Source organism: Sabethes cyaneus, chromosome 1 (assembly GCF_943734655.1).
Source record: "Sabethes cyaneus chromosome 1, idSabCyanKW18_F2, whole genome shotgun sequence".
NCBI classification, from domain to species: Eukaryota; Metazoa; Arthropoda; class Insecta; order Diptera; family Culicidae; genus Sabethes; species Sabethes cyaneus.
In genome coordinates, this window is record NC_071353.1 from 128,026,535 (window position 1) to 128,046,552 (window position 20,018).

The 20,018-nt window shown below is 41.9% G+C and overlaps 1 protein-coding gene across 3 annotated transcripts; it reads left to right on the top strand.

The window, feature by feature from the left end:
- The first annotated feature begins 7,910 nt into the window (after positions 1-7,910).
- On the top strand, positions 7,911-19,529 carry LOC128741027 (SPARC). 3 transcript variants are annotated; one of them, XM_053836621.1, is made up of 5 exons: positions 7,911-8,044; positions 18,227-18,782; positions 18,846-19,196; positions 19,267-19,355; positions 19,409-19,529. In XM_053836621.1, the coding sequence occupies exons 2-4, from the start codon at positions 18,285-18,287 to the stop codon at positions 19,345-19,347; spliced, it is 930 nt and encodes a 309-aa protein (XP_053692596.1). In that variant the 5' UTR covers positions 7,911-8,044; positions 18,227-18,284; the 3' UTR covers positions 19,348-19,355; positions 19,409-19,529. The 3 variants fall into 3 exon arrangements, with proteins under 3 accessions (XP_053692596.1, XP_053692588.1, XP_053692581.1); XM_053836613.1 differs by having other exon boundaries at positions 19,422-19,529; XM_053836606.1 differs by having other exon boundaries at positions 19,267-19,529.
- Positions 19,530-20,018: the final 489 nt, after the last annotated feature.

The following is a 20,018-nucleotide window of genomic DNA, read 5'->3' on the forward strand; positions in this document are numbered from 1 at the left end:
GGGTACAACAATCAATCATCGATATCACCTGCAGCCCAACGTTGTTAGCCAACATGGGCTGGAGGGTGTCCGATGAGTACACGCATGGCGACCATCAAGTTATACGGTACACGATTGAATGGCGGATGCCACGGGCACGCGGGCGGAAGTCGACCGGGAGGAGGTGGAAAGTTAAGTCCTTCGATAACCGTCCTGTTCGTTGAAGCACTTGGCGCAGAGAGAAACCGCTCGAACCTGGGTGCACGTGAGCTGACCAATGTCCTAATACGTGCATGTGATACCACCATGCCTAGAACGGAGCAGCCAACGAACAGTCGTCGCTCGGTATACTGGTGGAGCGAGACCATCGGTCTCCTCCGTCCCAGATGCCACAGAGCAAGAAGGCAGGAGCAAAGAGCTCGAACCGAGGCGGATGTCGAAGTGCGTTGGACTAAACTTAGAGCGGACAGGTTGGCGCTCAACAAACAGGCTAGGCGTAGTAAGAAATCTTGTTTTCAGGAGTTATGCCATGATGCAGATTCAAACCCCTGGGGTGGTGCTTACCAGGTGGTAATAAAAAAGATGACGGGTGCATCTACCCCGGAGAAAACCTGCCGCTATAAGCTAAAGAACGAGCTTTTCGCGCAACACGATCCAGTTAGGTGACCTTCGACGCCGTACGGCCAATCGATTGATATCCTCGTTCCGTTCACGAATGAGGAGCTCATCATAATTGCCAGGGGTTTAAAAACGAGGAAGGCGCTCGGTTCTGACGGGATTCTGAATAAGACACTCAAAGCGGCGACCCAAGCATACCCTGATGTGTTTAGAGAGACGCTTCAGAACTGCCTAGATGTATGCGAATTTCCAGACAAATGGAAAATCCAAAAATTGGTACTGCTACCAAAGCCGGGGAAACCACCAGGTGATCCCTTGTCGTACAGGCCTACTTGACACGTTAGGCAAGTTACTAGAGCGAGTAATCCTAAACAGGCTGACGCCTGTTGTGCAAAGCGATGTCAGGCTAGCAAGGACGCAGTTTGGCTTCCGTAAGGGGAAGTCTACTGTCGACGCCATCAAGTCCGCGACCGAGAACCGAGAAGCCAATGAGACAGAGAAGACGAGGCGTCTGCGACACGTACATTAGGGTGTTGAGGATCGAGCTGCCTACTGGGCTCGAGATTACAGGTTTCGCCGACGATATTGTTCTTACAGTGGTAGGCGAGTTTCTAGAAGAGGTGGAAATGCTGGCATCAGACGTCAAAAGGATAATAGCGGGTTGGATGGCTGGCGTTTATCTAAGATTGCCGCACCATAAGACAGAAGCGATCATAGTCAGTAACCGAAAGGCGTCCCTAGAGGCCAAAATCATCGTTGGAGGACAAGTGATTGTCCCCAAACGTAGTGTGAAATACCTGGGTTTTATGACAGACTTCACCAGGCCTGTAAATTATGGTTGTGGTAAAGCGTCAATAGCGGTTACTGCGCAGTTCAAGATTATGCGGAACGGCTGCGGACCTAGTAGCAGTAAGAGAAACCTGATAGCCAGCGTTGCCATGTCGGTGGTGAGGTATGGTTCACCGGCATGGGACTCGGCTTTGGTAGTAAGCGCAATCAGGCATGTCTGAACAAACTGTTCAGGCTCTGCGGATGCGCGTAGCGTGCGGGTACGGTACCATATCGTTAGATGCGATCGGGGTCGTTACAGCCATGATTTCTAAATGCATAATTCTAGGCGAGGACATCGAGTGCTGTAGGCAAAGGAACGTCAGAGCCGCTCAGGACAGAGTTAGGCTGAACTATATAAGGCGGTGGCAGGCGGTAGCCGAGGAAACGGCGGAGCATGTGATGTTTCACTGTCTGCGTTTCGGATCCACTTGGCGTGAGATGCTTGCAATCATTGGAGAAGACACCAACGCCGACAACATTGTGCAGAGAATGTGCGCGAAGCAGCGCGCGTGGGTCGCCGTCGATAGAGCGGTGACGTAGTTGCAATGGCTAGAACGTTTGCAACGACAGGGCCTGACATAGCTTAACTAGGATCAGATAAAGGGCTGAGTGGACAGCCCAGACCCTAGGTGAGGAGTACAACACTCCTACAGGTTAACTTCCGTACCGTCTCCTGCTGTTAAATGGAGATGCTAATCGGAAAACTGCTTCCACCTGTCGACCACTTCACGGTAATTTGTGACTCGGTTTCCCTCCCTCGTCCCTACACATGTCAGTTTTAGGTGTTTGGTTCACCTTCTCGTAAAACTTGCGCGTGTTATTAGCCCGGAATAGTTTTTATAGCTCTTCACGATCTTTGTCCTGGTCATTTTTCCTCGTCAGGCTCATGGGAAACTCGTTTCCCGTCCGTCGATGCTGTGCCAAATTCTCCCTCGTGGAAATGTATTCCAAGATTTTTTTTCTCTCCATCGCTTGTTGGCATTCCTCGTTAAACCAATCATTTCATGCACTCAAGGTTTCTTAACCGAGCGCCGTGGTTGCGATTTCATTGACTGCCAAGCGCATCCTGCTCCATCCGTCTTCGTGGGTCGAAGCACCTAGCTCCACCGAGGAAGGTAGAGCTTCATCCTGTAAGCTGTAAGCGTCGGTAACCTGGGCCCCGAAGGTCTAAAGGATTAGTTTGTTTAATTTTTGTCATCGTTTGATTCATTTTTCAATATATCGGGAGTGGTTTGAATCGATCGTCCCACACACCTGCAAACATCTCACAAGAGTAGTCAACAGTAGGCTTCGATACCCTAAAGCACGCAGCCCACCTACCTCTCATCGAATTTGCACACCCAACCACCAGGAGGAAGCAGGCGAATTCGCGGGCGGCTCACGGGTGATAAGAGGCGAAATAACTGATGATTGGCGAGCAGATAGAAATATTTATATACAAACCAGGGCAATGACCGGGGATTAAATCAATCTAAAGCGGGTATTTTATACATTAACCCGCAGAACCCCGTGATTTTCGGATATACAAACCGTAATTTCGGATTATACAAACCGTCATCGCCATTGGCCGAGACAAGCCACCGCACCGCCATCGTGGTCTCACAGTCAAAGGGCTTTTGGTTGCCGCGTTATTCGCCGTGGTTTTGGACTTCCCGTCGTTTGCAAACGGTATTCGTACTTCCGGCTTTTGTACGTCGTCACCGTCGCCGTTTAGAACCACCCATCGCTATAGTCGTGGTCCCGCAACGGAGAGTACCAGTGTCGCCTTGTTTCCCGCGGCCCGAGTCACCCTGTTTGCCCGAGGAAACCGTGATACCCGCTAAGTTAGAGGAAGGTGGAAATTGCCAGGATTCGAGGAGAGGAACGGAAGGAGTACTGCTGTAAAAACGGGGCCCCGGAAGTGAAGTAAACAGCTAGATTTAAGAAAGTGGGAGAAGATAATAGAAAGTAAAGTTTGTGAAAAGCTAAAACCCAGTGACTTTCAATCAAGCAATTCTTGATATCCTCGAAATTCTATTAAGTGTGCTGACTCTGAGGTGCTTGTCATCGGGGAGTCCTCTAGACGGTCGCTGCTAGCTTGCCGACAGGTGCAAAGCGCGCGTAGTTCTCGGCGACTCGCGGATTGTATAGTTGCAGAAGGCTTAACCGAAGAGGGCGATTTTTTCGCGAGGTATAAACCGTCGATAGTTTTGAGCGCACATATACTACTGCTAGATAATGGTCCGAATTGATATCCGCACCCCGTAGAAAGCGTACATGTGTGATGCTCGCGAAAAAGCGACTTTCGATGAGAATATGGTCAATTTGGTCCAAGGTTCGTTTTTTTTTGTCGGAAGATTTGACCACTGCGACCATTATTTTGATCTATTGTGGTATACTTTTTCTTTTGTCTAGGTATTAGTTGTCGACATAACACTATTGAAGTTTATGACCTGATAGAGATTTGCAGACCAGACTTCGAAAGGCTCCATTGTTCCTTTACCGAAGATTCTTAGTCTGCGAAGAGTTAGTGCACTGCACTGGCAGAACAGATGTTCTGCGGTTTCGCTTTCGAATTCGCAGAGTTGGCAAGTATCATTGTCCAGCCTACCAATCGTTTTGAAATGGCGTTTGCTGGGACAGTGACCGGTAAATAGTCCTATTATTATGCTTAGTTCGGTTTTCTTCAAATTAAGCAATGCTAGGCTTTCTTTACGGTCTGGCTGTATAAAGCGCTTAGACTGTCTTAGTCTTGTAGAGGATTTCCAATTTTCCTCTATGATTTTGTGTTCCCATGCCCGAAGTTCGGATTTAAGCGCGCTTGGTGACACACCACAGAACGGTTCTGGGCCGATAAAGTCCGTAGATGAACCCTGCCTCGCTAAAGTATCGGCTTTTTCATTTCCTTCCACTCCGCAATGGCCGGGAACCCAGTAAAGGTTTACTTGATTCTTTTACGTCAGTTGCGTCAGTGAGAGGATACACTCCCATACTAGCTTTGAATTACAACTACAAGCTTTAAGTGCTTTATGCGCTGCTTGGCTATCAGAAAAAAAATATGTTAGCATATCTATAGTTTCTAACCAGGCAGACACGTGTACATTCGTAGATTGCATATATTTCAGCCTGGAATACTGTCGGCCAGTGTCCCATTGGTATTGAAATATTTATTCCTGGGCCTGTGGTGCCAGCTCCAGTAGAGCTATTCATTTTTGACCCATTTGTATAGAAAACGACAGAGCCCTGGCGGATACTCGGGCCTCCTTGTTCCCAAGTATCCCGTCCGGTTTTTATTATTTTGAAAGGCTTTACGAAGTTTGTCTTTGTTTCCATCCAATCTTCGTTGTTGATTATAAGCACTGACGAAGTGATATGACAAACGAAAATCCTTTAAAAACCATCGTCCTACAAATTTGGCCTGCACACTAGCATCCTCTGTTATGCATGTTGCGGAGTAGCTTGCATTTACAGGGTTTCATGATGTGGGGTTTTTACATTTGTATGGTTTTATACTGAAAACTCGATACAACACTCGCGCGCCGCGGTGTGGCCATGTTGCGAAACATGCTTTTTTGAAAAATGAGTAGTTTTTGATTGGACGATGGAATTAACGCGAGTGTCCCGTCTGTTTGTCTGTGTTATAAGCTTGCTCTGCTGAAGGTTTTCGAGGATCGACAGCTGGCCACTTATATCTCCATCACTAACTTGTTTGTGACGTGTTATTTTTAGTGCATGTTTCTCCGCCTCCAACTGTATTACCTGATGGAGGGGTAAAAGGTGCAAGATTGTGTCTAAGGCTTTTGATGGTGAGCTTTTGACTGCACCGGTAATTAAATTACACGCTAACCTTTGTAGTTTGCCTAATTTTAATTGAGTGGTGCTTTCTTTTACCTTTGGCCACCATACGAGTGAGGTATATGTTAGTCTTGCTCTGATAATGGCTAGGTATAACCAATGAATCATACTTGGCCTCAGACCCCATTTTCTACCGATAGTTTTGCTACACACCCAAAAAGCACTTTTGGCTTTTCCAATTACATACTCAATGTGTGCGTTCCAGTTTAATTTGTGGTCCAAAACTACACCTAAGTGTTTTGTCTCAGTTGAAAATTGTAAAACAGTTTCACCCAATTTTAGGCTGGTAATAGAATGCCTTTTTCTGCGGGTGAAAGAAATATGGTAGTTTTAGAAGGGTTGATGTTCAATCCTTCTTGTGTACACCATTTCATTGTGTAGTTTAGAGCAAACTGCATACTTTCACCACAGACAAACAGACGAGACACTCGCGTAAATTCCATCGTCCAATCAAAAACCACTCATTTTTCAAAAAAGCATGTTTCGCAACATGGCCACACCGCGGCGCGCGAGTGTTGCTTCAAGATTTCAGTATAAAACCATACAAATGTAAAAACCCTACAGCATAAAACCGTGCAAATGCAAGCTACTTCGCGACATGCATAACAGAGGGTGCTAGTGTGCAAGCAAAATGTGTAGGACGATGGTTTTTAAAGGATTTTCTTCTATGTGTCCTGTCAGTTCGTCAGTGCTTTCACCTACTGTACTATCGAATTTTCCCCTCACGAGAATCACAACATCATCGGCAAATCCGACTACTTCAAATCCCTGTTCGGTCAGGTTTTTGAGCAGTTCGTCTACGACCAATGACCACAGCAGAGGCGATAAGACTCCACCTTGCGGGCATCCTTTTGTTGTTTTCCTGGTAAGTGTTGTATTTCCAAGTACTGCAGTTATTTCACGGCTACTCAGCATTGTTTGGATCCAATTTGATGTGTATTTATCGAACCCGTGTTTTTCATTGCTTTCAGCATTGACTGGTGGGATATATTATCAAAAGCTCCCTCTATATCTAGAAATGCAGTAAGTGCAATTTCCTTCGCTTCTAAAGATTTTTCGATTTTCAAGGTTCGTTAATCAGCCTGACTAAGTCAGGTGAGCTCTTGTTGGAATGTGCTTCTGACTCTGCAAAGTTCAGAATTGACTATATCCTAACTGTCGTCCAAGTTAGGTATTTTATTTTGATTCAAATTTATGTTTACCAATTTTAATATCCCATTCGTGGGTTTTCTTGCTATTTTATGAATGAAAACAAATGAGATTTACAGGCTGAAAATCGAACAATACACTATTTAATGGGCTCAACATGGAATCATTGCAATTCGCGCCAATTTTGGCAACTTATTGCTTATTTAACAGCGACACCAAGTTAGGCGGATAATAAAAATTAATAGGGCAATTCCCAACGCACTAGATCGGACAGTATAATGACGGTTGTCGATAATCACAATAATTTTGTTATTTGCGTCACTACTAAATGGCCCTCTTTTAACCTGTATTGAATTCAAACTGAGATCTGACCTATGCTTGAAAATAAACGCAACAAACCTAATGACTTTTTATGAAATGTTTGGGCAAAATAATCATTACTGTTTTATTTCAGTTTTAAAGATAAAGAAAAGCTCGTAGTTTAAAAGCAAAAATAATGATTTTCATGTGTAGTTGAAAAAATGCCTAATATCCCGTCAAAAATATCATGCTTCGCGATCTTGAATGATTGAACCACCTCAAATGCTCTGAATTTCCGACAAAATGCCTTCTGTTTTCTCTAAAAATGAAACGAAACTCTTACGGAAGAATTAAAAAAGTTTCCATCGTTCCATCGTTACTATAACATAATGCTAATTATGATTATGCATGCTTCATTTTCACCTGAAAAGACTTGGTATGATTTTTTTCCCTATCCTACTGTGTCAAGTTCCTACATGGAAAACATTTCAAGACGCTTGAGGCGCCAAAGGAGAATTCGCAAAATAAGCTGAAGACGATTAAAAAATGAGCGTATGGAGTGTGTTTTGAAGACTATGAGTCTGGAAAATATCAGTATTGGACATCACTTTGCAGAGAATACAGTAACTGCAGGGAACTAATCGAACTTTTTTCATTTGCAATTTCTAGGTATTTCTTGATCAGAAGTTTGCTTTATTTTGAAACCATCTTAGTGGTATATAATTAGTTTGAAATTATTCGTTAGTTCAATAATTTCGTCATAATTTATGCTGGTTTGATTCTAACATTTATCACTCGGAAATGCATTTTCTTTTTTTGGACCATAAATTTAATGAAAGATGTGAAAAGGTTCTAACGATGAACACTAAAAGTTAAAAGTAACCATTTTTTATAGCTCTATCAATTAGCATTCATAGAGAAGGAAACTAGTTTCACAGAAAATTTCCCTCCTGTGTTTAAGACCCATCTGCCAACAGATGCTGCACTCCGCCGGCATAAAAACTGTCAGAGCAATGAAATTTGATCATTCCTAAAAAAAATGGTCTCGCACTGCAAACATACATGTTGTAGAACAATCATCACCATTGCGCGCATTACACATCACGCTCGCTCGCTGTTCTGTAAGTACGGCACGGGCCCAGTACAGAACCATACAGCAGTGTAGTAATCGTCAGTAACAGCACATCCGATCGGTCGGTTTTATGTACAAAACTTGCCACAATTTCCAGCGCTGATGTCAGTCGGCAAACGGCGATCGTACCGAGTAGAAGGAGTGCATTACTACCGAAGAGAAGAACGCGTCTTGTGCCCGGATTCCTGGCCGCACCGAGAAGTAAGTTAAGCTAAACGGGACACGCATCTGGCGGCGGCGACGGAGGTGGCCATTCGCGGCTTAAAACGCCCGCGCTACCGCGAAGATCGTGATTTTGAAAACTCGTCCGCCGTGTTGTGATGCAATGGAACGGGAAGAAAGAAAATGTTCCTCAAATGTTGTTAGCATTTAGCGCACAGTGTGTTAGCGTGATCGAACCAATTCTCAAGGATGTGCATTCTTCGTTGCATTGCGACGTAGAAGAAGCTGTTTATTTTGGAGATTTTTCGTTAATTGCCAATGAAGTGTAAAAAGTGTAATGTTTTTTGTTCCTACTGAGTTAATGCGCAAAACAGTTTCAAGAACTATCCAGGAAATGCAGTTTGGAGGAAGCAAAAAACCATGTGAACTGATAAGGAATTTTTAACGTTGCTATATATGTACTCATGTTTCGCTGGCGAAGGTCTTTCAAGAGATCTTTTCATATATGCTCAAAAATTTGCTAAGCAAAGCAGTCTTATCAGCAAAACTGATGTTTATGTAGTTGTGGGAACTGTTCTAAGAAGCTACTAAAATAGGGCAGTGGCGTATTTCTTACATGTTACACTCCTACTTATGTTCTCGTCGAAAGAAGATCAGTGTGTTCACAAGATGTAGAAATATGTGATTACAAATCAGTCGTTCTATGTTTTCCAATTATTATCAACATTGCTTTGCAACATGTTTTGCCTTGTCCGGATTATTCGTCTGTTGTCTCAATTTGAGATAAAACAAAAACATATCATGTATAACAATGTGATGATTTATCACAATCAAAAAGTCTTTAGGAAATAGAAAAACTTATTTTACCTTTGTTTTACTATACCAAAGGTTTAGAAATTAAAAACGAAAAACACGAAATGAATCCAAGTCTCGGAGAGCCAAGTCACATAAACCAATCGATTAAGTTCGACGAGCTCAGTAATGTGTGTGTGTGTGTGTGTGTGTGTGTGTGTGTGTGTGTGTGTGTGTGTGTGTGTGTGTGTGTGTGTGTGTGTGTGTGTGTGTGTGTGTGTGTGTGTGTGTGTGTGTGTGTGTGTGTGTGTGTGTGTGTGTGTGTGTGTGTGTGTGTGTGTGTGTGTGTGTGTGTGTGTGTGTGTGTGTGTGTGTGTGTGTGTGTGTGTGTGTGTGTGTGTGTGTGTGTGTGTGTGTGTGTGTGTGTGTGTGTTTATCGTGAAGAAACGCTGAATGCCTGGCGCACTAATGATGATACACATCACCCACTAAAAACCTCACGGGCTGCTGGCGAAGAACCCCTCCGGAACTATCGCAAGGCATTACTTCGGGAGGGAGGCTAAAAGGTTATCACACTGCTCCGTGCACAGACGTGCACCGATCCATCCTTTCACGGCCACCCTCGCAGAGTTTTTTTCCATAAGCCGGAATGGGCTGTCCAGCTTTGCCACGTTTCGGTTGTTTTTCAACGCTGGACTCCATGCTGGAACTCCATATCTGAGGATTGATAAGGAAACATTAGCCAAAAGACGACGCTTGCTACTGCTAGGTACGTTGCTGTTTGGCATAATTCTAGCCACTGCGTTGATGGCCTTCGCTACCTTGTCACAGGCATAGTCCGCGTGACTGTTAAAGTTCAGCTAATCGTCGATCATCATCCCTAGGTGCTTCACTGCTCGCTTCGAGACTATGGTATACTCTCCTAATATGAGTGCCGCTCGCTACACCGCTTTGCGGTTACTGACCAGCAGCACTTCCGTTTTGTGATGCGCTATCTGCAGCTTCACTCTCTGCATCCAATTTTCTATCATTCCGATCGTCTCAGTGGTCAGCATTCGAACCTGTTCCAGCGTCTCTTCTGCTACCGACAGTACTATGTCGTCCGCAAAACCAACGATCATTGCCCCTTTGGGTAGTTTCAGCGTTAGCACTCCATTATACATTCCGTTCCAGAGGATCGGTCCGAGGATGGAACCTTGAGGAACTCCCGCCGTAATGTTCAGTGATATCTGCCCCTTAGCAGTCTCTTAGACTTACACTCTGTTTTGGAAGTAGCTCTTTAGGATCTTGCACAGGTAGCCAGGGACGCTCATTTTGTGCAGTGATGCGGCGATGGCCTCACAGGTGGCGCTATTGAAGGCATTTTGGACATCGATCGCTATCACAGCGCTATTTCGATCGCCCGTTCGTTTCTGTTTGGCCGATTTTTCGGCCTTCTCCACTACAGTACGAATGGCATCAACCGTTGACCTGCCTTTCCGAAAACCAAATTGCATCTTAGACAGACCGTAAACCGCCGGGGGTGCTTGAATCGCGGCTTTTAGAGCTACATTGGGAATCCCGTCAGGGCCTGGCGCTTTATTTACCTTTAGTCCTCTTGCCACAGCTACATAAGTTCCTCGTTGGAGACCTGTCGTCTTCGTCGTCCAAGTATGGTGTTGGTGGCCACAGCGTTGGGTTGTGCCTCGGAAAAAGTCTCTCACCGATGACCTTCAACTTTTCTGGGGATAACTCCATTGTTATATTTGGTCCTTTGACTTTCGCCATCACAAGGGTTAGCATCAGTGTCACGGTACCGTTCTTTGTAGCTGTTCTTTTTGCTTGGTTTTATCGCTCTTTTTAGTGCGGTTCTTGCTCTTTGGAACACCAAGCTACGCTCCTCTCGGTCTGACGCAGTTCTCGTTCTCTGTACTCGTCTTCTGGCTCTGAGGCAACTACTGCGGAGATTGCTGAGTTGCTCATTCCATCAATACTGACCAAAGACTGGTCGACGTTGGTCCTTGGATTCCAGATTGCTTGGCATGGTAGCTTCACATGCCCTTACCAACATGTTCGTTACCCCTTCCGCACTTCGACTCAGAGGCTCACCGCCCGTTCTAAGTGCCTCGACGAAAAAATCCTGGTCGAAATTTTTCGGTTTCCATTTCCGCCGAACTCCTTTTGCCCTCCTTACTGCTACGGCCTTTTGTTGCCCTACGTTGTACCGGATCGCCTGATGATCGCTGTGAGTATACTCATCGCACACCCTCCAGTTTGCTACTAGCGACGGACTGCAGAAAGTAATCTCGATGAAAGATTCACAACCGTCCTTACGGAATGTACTAGTCGTACTACATTCAACAGCACTACATCCAACTTTGCGAGGGTTTCTAACAGGCTATACCCTCTGGCATTAGTCCATCTACTACCCCACTCTACTGCCCAAGCATTAAAACCCCCCCGATGATCACAGGGCTTCTCCGATAAGCTTCTCCGTAACTGTGTCCAGCATGCGATGGAACTGCTCTGCTGTCCACCTAGGAGGCGCGTAACAACGGCATATGTAGATCCCGTTGATTTTGGCGATCACAAAACCCTCATACGCGTCAGAAAATCACCTCCTGGATGGCAAATCTTCCCATAACATGTATGGCAGCCATCGCCTCTCTATCCGCAACCCAGTTACCATTGTCTGGTGGGTTTCGATACGGTTCTGCGATTATTGCGACGTCGCGACGCGTCGCACTTAGTTTCCGTTGGGTTACCTCCATCATTGCTGGCCAGCCAACGCCGCCTTGGATGCCAGGCAATTAAAACCTCCCGTCATGTGGTTGTTACCATCCTTTTTTCTGCAGAGCAGACACCTTGGTTGCTTCATGCAGTCTCGTACAATGTGCCCCTTTTCGCCGCATTTCCTACACAGATCAGTTCCGTCAGGGTCTTTGCAGTCTCTCACCAAATGACCGAAGCCCATGCATTTGAAGCATCTCTCCATTTGCAATTTTAAAAATATTTGGTACTACGACCCCTAAAAGTTAATATTTTTTTCAGATTTCTTGAGCAAATTCCTTTGGAAACATGATAAAGTTGTCTTTCTAAACCTGTTGTTTCCAAAGTTACAAGCAAAAGAAAATCAGAGGACGATTTTGACGAAAACGTGTCTTTTCTTTAAAAATGGAGGTACTCCCATTAATCGAGGGCAGGTTCAATCGGCACCAAAATTGGGATTTTTTCTTGCTGACCTGAAACGAATAATCTGACAAAATTTGGTTCAAATCCGAGAAGGTCGATTATATCCCAAGTAGCACTTGTAACTAATCATATAAATAAAAAAATAAAAATAGGTTGCACAACAGTTACATTTTGGACGCTTGTAACCGATTAGGTTACATAAAAATAAAAAATAGTTACTTTTTAGTTTTGTGCTGACAAAAATCTCAAAAAGTTACCAGGTAGTTACCAAATGACAAAATTGAAACCTTTTTTTCGAACTGTCATCAACTTGGTCGTCGCAAAACAGTCAGTTTTCAGTTACGAGCAGTTACATTTGCAAAACAGTTAGCTAGTAACGTTTTCGCAACAACTCGTTCACTGCACCTTGTAAACACGACGGATTGAGCAAAAAATTATTTGATTTACCCCCCAAGTCGTTTATATAATTAATTCTATGACAAAACATAAAACATGTAGCACAACAAATGGCACAAATAAACCCTTTTTTTAACTGTCAACAACTTGGTGGTCGCAAAAGAGTTAATTTTCCGTTACGAGCAGTTATGAAGTCCAAGAAAAGTTAGCAAGTAATTTTTTCACAGCAACGATCAAGTAAAAATACAGATCACGAAGTGTACCGGGTTGCAAAATGCTGAATGAATGCGAAATGAAATGCGTTGTTTACTCAATTAAAACTCGCAATCTTCTCCGGAGAATTCTCCGCACAGACACTGTTATTAAGTTACCAATTTTGTTTACCTTCAAACGTCAAAACGGTCAAGTTACATCAAAACAAAACCGGCAATGAAATTAAGTTACTGTGTAACTTAAAAATGACGATAAAAAATATTTTAGTTACCAGGTGACCACAACAGATTTGGTATTGGTTACCGTAACCAATAGTATAACCAGATAGAAAGTTTAGGTTACGTGCAATTAGAATGTAACTGAAATGTAACCATATCTAAAGGCAAAATGGTTATGAATTTTTCTTAGTGATAGTGAACACTTTTAAAAGTTACTTTTAATAAATTTCATTTCATTTTGTATGATTTTTGGGTGAGAATAAATTTAAAAAATCTGAAAATAATGTTTTTATATTGGACATATTTGATCTACAATAAATAAATTTATTATAGAAGTAAATAATGAAAAGCTACATTAAATTAGAGCGCGAAAATTTTTCAAAGCTAGAATCATAGGTTTCACCAAAAATTTGAAACTGCATTAAAATTTGTATTAAGATAACAAGCGAAATTAATGCTCTCTTCTATATTCATCAGTTAAATTTACTTCTTGACGTTGATAGTCATAGTTTGAAATAAATCTTCTTGCATTCAAGCAATTTTGTAACCTGCTGCATTGTTTTTACCATGCAATAAAAGTTTCAAGATAACAAATTTGCCACCAATTGAAAGTCAGTTTATAGTTTATGTGTAACTTCAATAGTAACTATATTGTAAATTGGTTATTGAATAACTGTTAATGTAACCATATTTAGTTACATAAGTTGCGCTATTTCGGTTACACAACTGCATATTTTAAGTTACTGTAACCCAAATTTTACATTCAAATTTGTCGCATATCAGCCGCTGCGACTGAATTGTGACAACGTGTGCTACTTGGGATGGCACTCGGACACTTGACGTGGACTTGACCCGTAAATTAAAAGCAAGATTGAAAAAAGTGAAAGTGTGACGAAAATAACAGGAAGAAAAGTTAACTGTTAAACGGACATTTTGTAAGTGAAACCGTTGAAAAGTGAAAGGGATACGATAAATTGTACCGAGAGAACGGTGAATTTATTCGAAATTAACTATCATTTGTAGCTATTTTCATTAGTTGCTGGAACAGGTTAAAGATTGTACACGCAAGTCGCTTTTTACGCGAAGGATACGTCCCGCGTAAATCAAAATCGCGTAAATGACGAAAATCGCGTAAAAAACCGCGTTAATTCCGAAATTGGCGTAAAAAAACCGCGTAAATTCCGAAAATTGCGTAAAAAACGCGTAAATTCCGAAAATCGCGTAAAAAAACGCGTAAATTCTGACATTTGCGTTAAAAAGCCGTGTAAATTCCGAAATTCGCGTAAAAATAGTCGCGTAAAAAGCAACTTTAGTGTACTACAATTAAAAGCTGGTTTAACGGTACAATACAGAATATGGTAAAAATCACTTGTCGACTTGTTGCTGGAAAAGAGATTAAAGATTAATTTCTTTATTCACGAAAGGACGATTAAAAATCCATAGTTTTCGTCATTCATTGAAGTCGATACGTAGAGAATAGAAGTTTTTCCGATCGATTGACGCAAAAATATTGAAATTGATCGGGAAACCGTTATTAGCGCTCTAAATCTAGTCCTACATCAAAAAATAATAAACAGGAAATATTGAGCAAAAATGTTTTGTTTTCGAGTTATTTACCGGTGAACTAACATTCCGTTAATGCTAATATTCTAACTAACATTCCGTTGCGATTAGTTCCTAATTTCGATCACTCAACTAAAGTACCTAGTCGATCATTAGAAGATTGAATTAAAATGGCATAATTAATGAGCATGCTTTGTAGAGGAACTTTCTCACTGGCTAGGTTTTTTGATGAAGTTTTCTAAAATTTGATCACTTAGCTTGAATGATCGGAATCAAAAGCTAATCGGAATTATGTCCGTTCACGGCATTTATGATTGAATAATTTAATCATAAATACCGTGAACGGAAATAATTCCGATTATTGGAAGTTAGAAATATGGCTTTTCGTCACGAAATGATTGGTTCTGTAATTTCACTCACACTCACGGATACGCAAAAACTAATCAGTTTATTCAAGTTATCCACACAAGGAAACAAACCACATAGGGTAAGGAACGAGTTAAGCAGTGTCACCTATTTTAATCAGTTGAACATAAATGAGCCGAAAATGCACTTTTTATTCATATTTTCAAAATCTTTTGATAGGATCATCTTCACAAATCACTTAACCATACATTTGATTCACACAAACACAATTTACTGGGTTTCCGACAAGAAATATGATGAATTAAAAATTGTTGTCCAAAAACGTACATTTTTCAGCTGCTGAAGGCAATCGCCACTTCGCTACTAACCAATCCATCACATTTTTCAACACTGATTACAACCACTCTAAAAGTCAAGCACTCAATTGGCACATACCATATTATTCAGTCTCTTTTTTTCTATTATCTAAGGCTTTGTCACTAGCCAAAAGTTTTATTATTTTCTAACAAAACTGGAAACAAATTCTGAATTGACGGAACCTGTTCACCAGTAGCAGCAGCTGCAGCATAACTGATGAACTATCGTGTTGCCAAGACACTGTTTCGGTTCTGGAAATAAGAATTATAGGTTTGAAATTAACTGAAACCTCCAATGGTGAAGACGTGGTTCAATACTTTCAAGAGAAATGTATGCTCATAATTAATTTTTCTTTATTAAAAACAACAGAAAAAACAGCTTTTTGATAACTTTCGAAGATTTTCTCAGTGATTTAATGAAGCAACGATGTGTTTCAATGTTATTTGCTTTGACAACACTGTTCTGAATCGGATCGTTTGTACTGCTATATGTTTACCTCTTTTGTTCTCCCACCATCCTTATGAACAGCGAGTGAGACGTCAAACTCGCAGTTTCTCATAAGAACACCAGAGAATAAAAGAGACGACGAATACCGTTTGCCGAACGGTGCGGTGAGTTTATGCCCCTATAAACAATTTAGACAGATGGCATTTTGCGCATCTATGCCGATACGCTATGCCGTATTTTCGTAAAGAAACCTATAATAATGTTCTTGGAAGAAATTTCAGATATGTCACTTAAAAATATACTGCTACATTGGTGACCCTACCGATAATTAAGTTGCATGTTTTAACATTAAACAGTGTCCGGTTCTTTTCTGCTTCCGGCTTCGCTCGAGAAAATATAATTTTATTGCTATAATAGGGTATATTTCTGCTTCGTAGTTATGGCCTATTCCCGTCCTATCCAACACAAATTATTAAAAATATCAGCATTTTTATGAGGCACAATGGAAAACAAGTTATTGCCTAATATTTTAGTTTGTTGTCTATCATACGCGATCAATCAAAGTGAGCTGAGATCTATTTAAATGCTTTTTATCATTAAAGAAGTCCTACCAGCCAAATTTCCTACATTTTTTCGTGCGACGAAGAAGAAAATGTCGACTAATCGTTTTAATTTCCGTCATTCATAAATGAAAATAACTCACGCAAGGCATTGTCGTTATTCTACAGCCAGAAAAACTTGCCTGACGTGCAGAAATTTTGCAGAATAACATTTGTCATGCCGTTCTACACAAATACATGCGCGTTAGTTTCGTAAACATTGTTGTGATTTTTAGTTCGGACGATGAAAATATTGATGGACGGATTTTAAAACGGTACGACGAAATTAAGAAATAAAGTCAGGTGCGTAATTTCAATTATATGCTTTAATAATCGCTTTTCAGTGATTTCAAAGTGTACAGATCGGAAGGTAAGTGTGTTTTAGTCAAATCAGCACAAGAACTTTTGGAGTATTCATTAAATCCATCCAACAAATGGTGAAAATTAGAATGGCTTTACTTACTACGACGGGAATTAGAAATAAACCCTATATGGTTTGCATCCGCACCCGCCCGGCTGAGATAGCTTATATTTACGCAAATGAAAAATTTGATAGTCTGTCCAATCAACAGCATTCCGGTTAACCCATAATAATAGGATAGTTATGAATTTGTTATAAATAATTCATTTTATCTTGAAAACATAATTTTCCTTACATAATAACGGTTGTTTTTTTTGTTATGAAACAATCTTTCCAATGCTTCCTTTTTTGAGTTCAGTTACACCGAACTATACATTATAAATAGTAGGAGTAACTTTTTCATTTCGCTTGTCGCATATGCTCGTTTTTTCATGTTTTTCAGCCGAGGTGATGTCATCGTTTTGTTTGTTTGAGAGATGCACTGCTTGGCTCTTGTTAGATGACATCAAATTCATTTCGAGTCTATCGGTACGAATACAGATGAAAGCAAACAATAATATTTTTACACGTCAAGTTGAAATCTATAATTTCATAACAGATTAAATTTAGTATAAATTTTGGTCAATCTGGTTGGTATTATGATTACGATCAATATGTTATCGCTGTAGACTTTCTTTCAGATAACTAGACACATTACTGCTCTTGTTCTTCGGATGTTGCAGAAGTCCTATAAATAAAACTTGGTTTATTTTTTGGCCGCAAAGTAAACATTTCGAATAAGTGCCAGTACCGTTGCGTGGCAGCAGCGCATTGTTTGGATATGTTTGTAACCTTGATGATTGATCTAGGTTGCGCTTGCGATCGACCGGATGCATGACAGGTATTGAACGTTACCGTTTCATGGTTTTCTGGTGCCATCCCGGCATGGTCGCTGACTCAAAGTTACGTTAAAAACTATATATTTTTTTAGTCTAGAATTCAACCGTCTTGACAGATCATCTGTGAGTTTTATAAACTTTTTCCATGTAGGTAAAAGCCAAAACAAATTTAGTCATGATGAATTCGGTTCATTTTTACCCGAATTAAGTAGAAACGCAGCTGCATTCTATCTCGCTGTGCAGCGAGTTTCCGCTTTGACGCCGGCCTGCAACGCAGAAAGCAATCTTGTGCTTGCATCTGTACCAACAGAGCGTGCAGTGAGATGACAACACTTGTTGTAATATACTTTAATTAAAACCTCAAACGACGACATAAACGCTCTGTATGCGCGCAAAATTCCGTTTAATTTAATTTGCAGTCAGCGAGAGGCACTGAGATGCTCGCGTAGGAAAACATTCATCCTCCGAGGAATGATTGAAACATAATCATTTACTCCAAACAACCCAACATGTTTTGAAAACAAAATTTGTCAACACATGATGGTTTGATCTAGCAGAAAACCAACACTGACTGGTGAAATAATTGCTAAGCCATAACAAGCAGAAATCGGGACAGGATGCTTGCGATAAACATTTAATTGAATGCGCATACGATACACGCAAGTTGGATGATATTTTTTCCAGGCCATTTCGCGTCCCTCCCCCCAAAGCACTTAGCCTAGTTGTTTTTGATTTTCTTCACGCCTCCAATGTTTTATCTAATCGAGCGAATCTGATACAATAATTAACGCATTCGTCTTTTTCCTCTCATTTGTTGTTCCATGAACGTATCTTAATCACGTCGCGCGGAATTCATCCAGAACATTCAACGTCGGGTGTAGTATAGCAATCGGTGAGGTAGCGACCACCCGTGCCACCATGTGGCGATTCCAGCTAACGGTTGCGCTGCTGACCTTGTGTTTCATATGGACCAACGTCGCAGCTAATGACGATTTGTCGGAAGAAAATGTCAGCGAGGATTTCGACGAGGACGACGAGAAACTACTGCGAAAACTAGAAGCACAGCACGTACAGCGTGAGATCGATAAGCAATACCGAATGGCACTGGAGCATTACAATTTCCCGGAGGATATCGAGAATGCTCCTCGCCTGGTGGATCCGTGCAAGGGTGTCCGCTGCGGGGCCGGTCGAATTTGCCAAGCGGAAGGTATCGAAGCGAAGTGCATCTGCATTCCCGAGTGTCCAGAGGAAGAGGACAGCCGGCGAAAAGTGTGCACCAATTTCAACGAAACCTGGGACTCGGCGTGCGAAGTTCACCGGCAGCGATGCCTGTGTAATGCGAACGACGACCGCTGCCGAGGAGAGGAAGTCAAGCACGTGCATATCAACTACTACGGACGTTGCAGGGATATGCCGGTCAGATGACTAAAAGCGGTAGTAATTGGTTACAATTTTCTCAATCATTTCTGTTTTAATTAGGAATGCTCGGAGAACGATCTGGCCGATTTTCCACGCCGAATGCGAGATTGGTTGTTCAACGTGATGCGTGACCTAGCGGCACGAAACGAACTGCCCGAGCCATACATGGAGCTGGAACACGAGGCGGAAAGCAACATAACCAAACGCTGGACTAATGCCGCCATCTGGAAGTGGTGCGACTTGGACAGTCATCCGAACGACAACTCGGTTTCCCGGCACGAACTGTTCCCCATAAAGGCTCCGCTGATGGCTCTGGAACATTGTATTGCGCCCTTCCTGGAGAGCTGCGATCCTAACGGCGATCACATCATTACGCTTCAGGAATGGGGTAACTGCCTGGAGCTGGAAGAGGTAATTGAATTCACACCAGGGCAGGGATGCTCTTTATAGGATAATCTACAGGAAATTTTTATACTTTTAGGATGACCTCACTGCACGATGCGCAGAGATTAGAACGGAGAACGAGTACGAGAAACTCGAGCTTGAATTGGCCGAGAATTAGATTACTAGGTGACATATTATAAAAATTATTAAAAAAAAGTCCGAACGTAATTTGCTAACAGTGCTCTCTTTTAGCCAAAGTAACGAATGGGGGCTTTCCCCTAGGTTTATAAGGTACTGTCTAAAGTGCTTATCATATGAAGAGATTAAGTGTACAACTGGATGTAATAAAGTAATTAATAAAAACTAGTTATACCTGTTTGATTTATAATGCAACAATGGCTATTGTAAAATTTCAACTGTAAAGTTGAAAACAATTTTAAGACTGCCGTAAAACAGTTTGGTACCGTCATCCGAGGATACTTGCAACACTTTTGAACTTATGTCGAATTTGTTTATTCAATCCGGGTTGAAACTGGATGAATTTTATCTGTCAGATTTGCCTGCTTTGACAAGCGAGTGGTCGTGGGTTCGAATCTTAGTAGAATCAAGCCATTCGATGTCAAGTGACTTTAGCATGGGTTTATTCTCTGGCCCCTCCACTTACCCTTCCTTCGTGCTGAATTCTATATTTACCCTCTGAAGCCTCTTGACAGTGCAAATGTCCCTCCTATAGTTAAGTGTCCTGGTCAGAGGTACGAATGAGTCCTCGCCAGGGACGGCTATAATAAGGGATAGTGTTGGCAGCGAGGAATAAGTAGGTAAAGTAGATCAAGCTTTGAAGGAAGGGTA

What these genes read in the sequence shown, in the direction of transcription:
- LOC128741027 (XM_053836606.1), top strand. Translation starts at nt 18,285, where the DNA reads ATGTGGCGATTCCAGCTAACGGTTGCGCTGCTGACCTTGTGTTTCATA. An exon ending in GACGTTGCAGGGATATGCCG is followed by an intron (nt 18,783 to 18,845) that starts GTCAGATGACTA and finishes TGTTTTAATTAG; the next exon opens with GAATGCTCGGAGAACGATCT. An exon ending in ACTGCCTGGAGCTGGAAGAG is followed by an intron (nt 19,197 to 19,266) that starts GTAATTGAATTC and finishes TTATACTTTTAG; the next exon opens with GATGACCTCACTGCACGATG.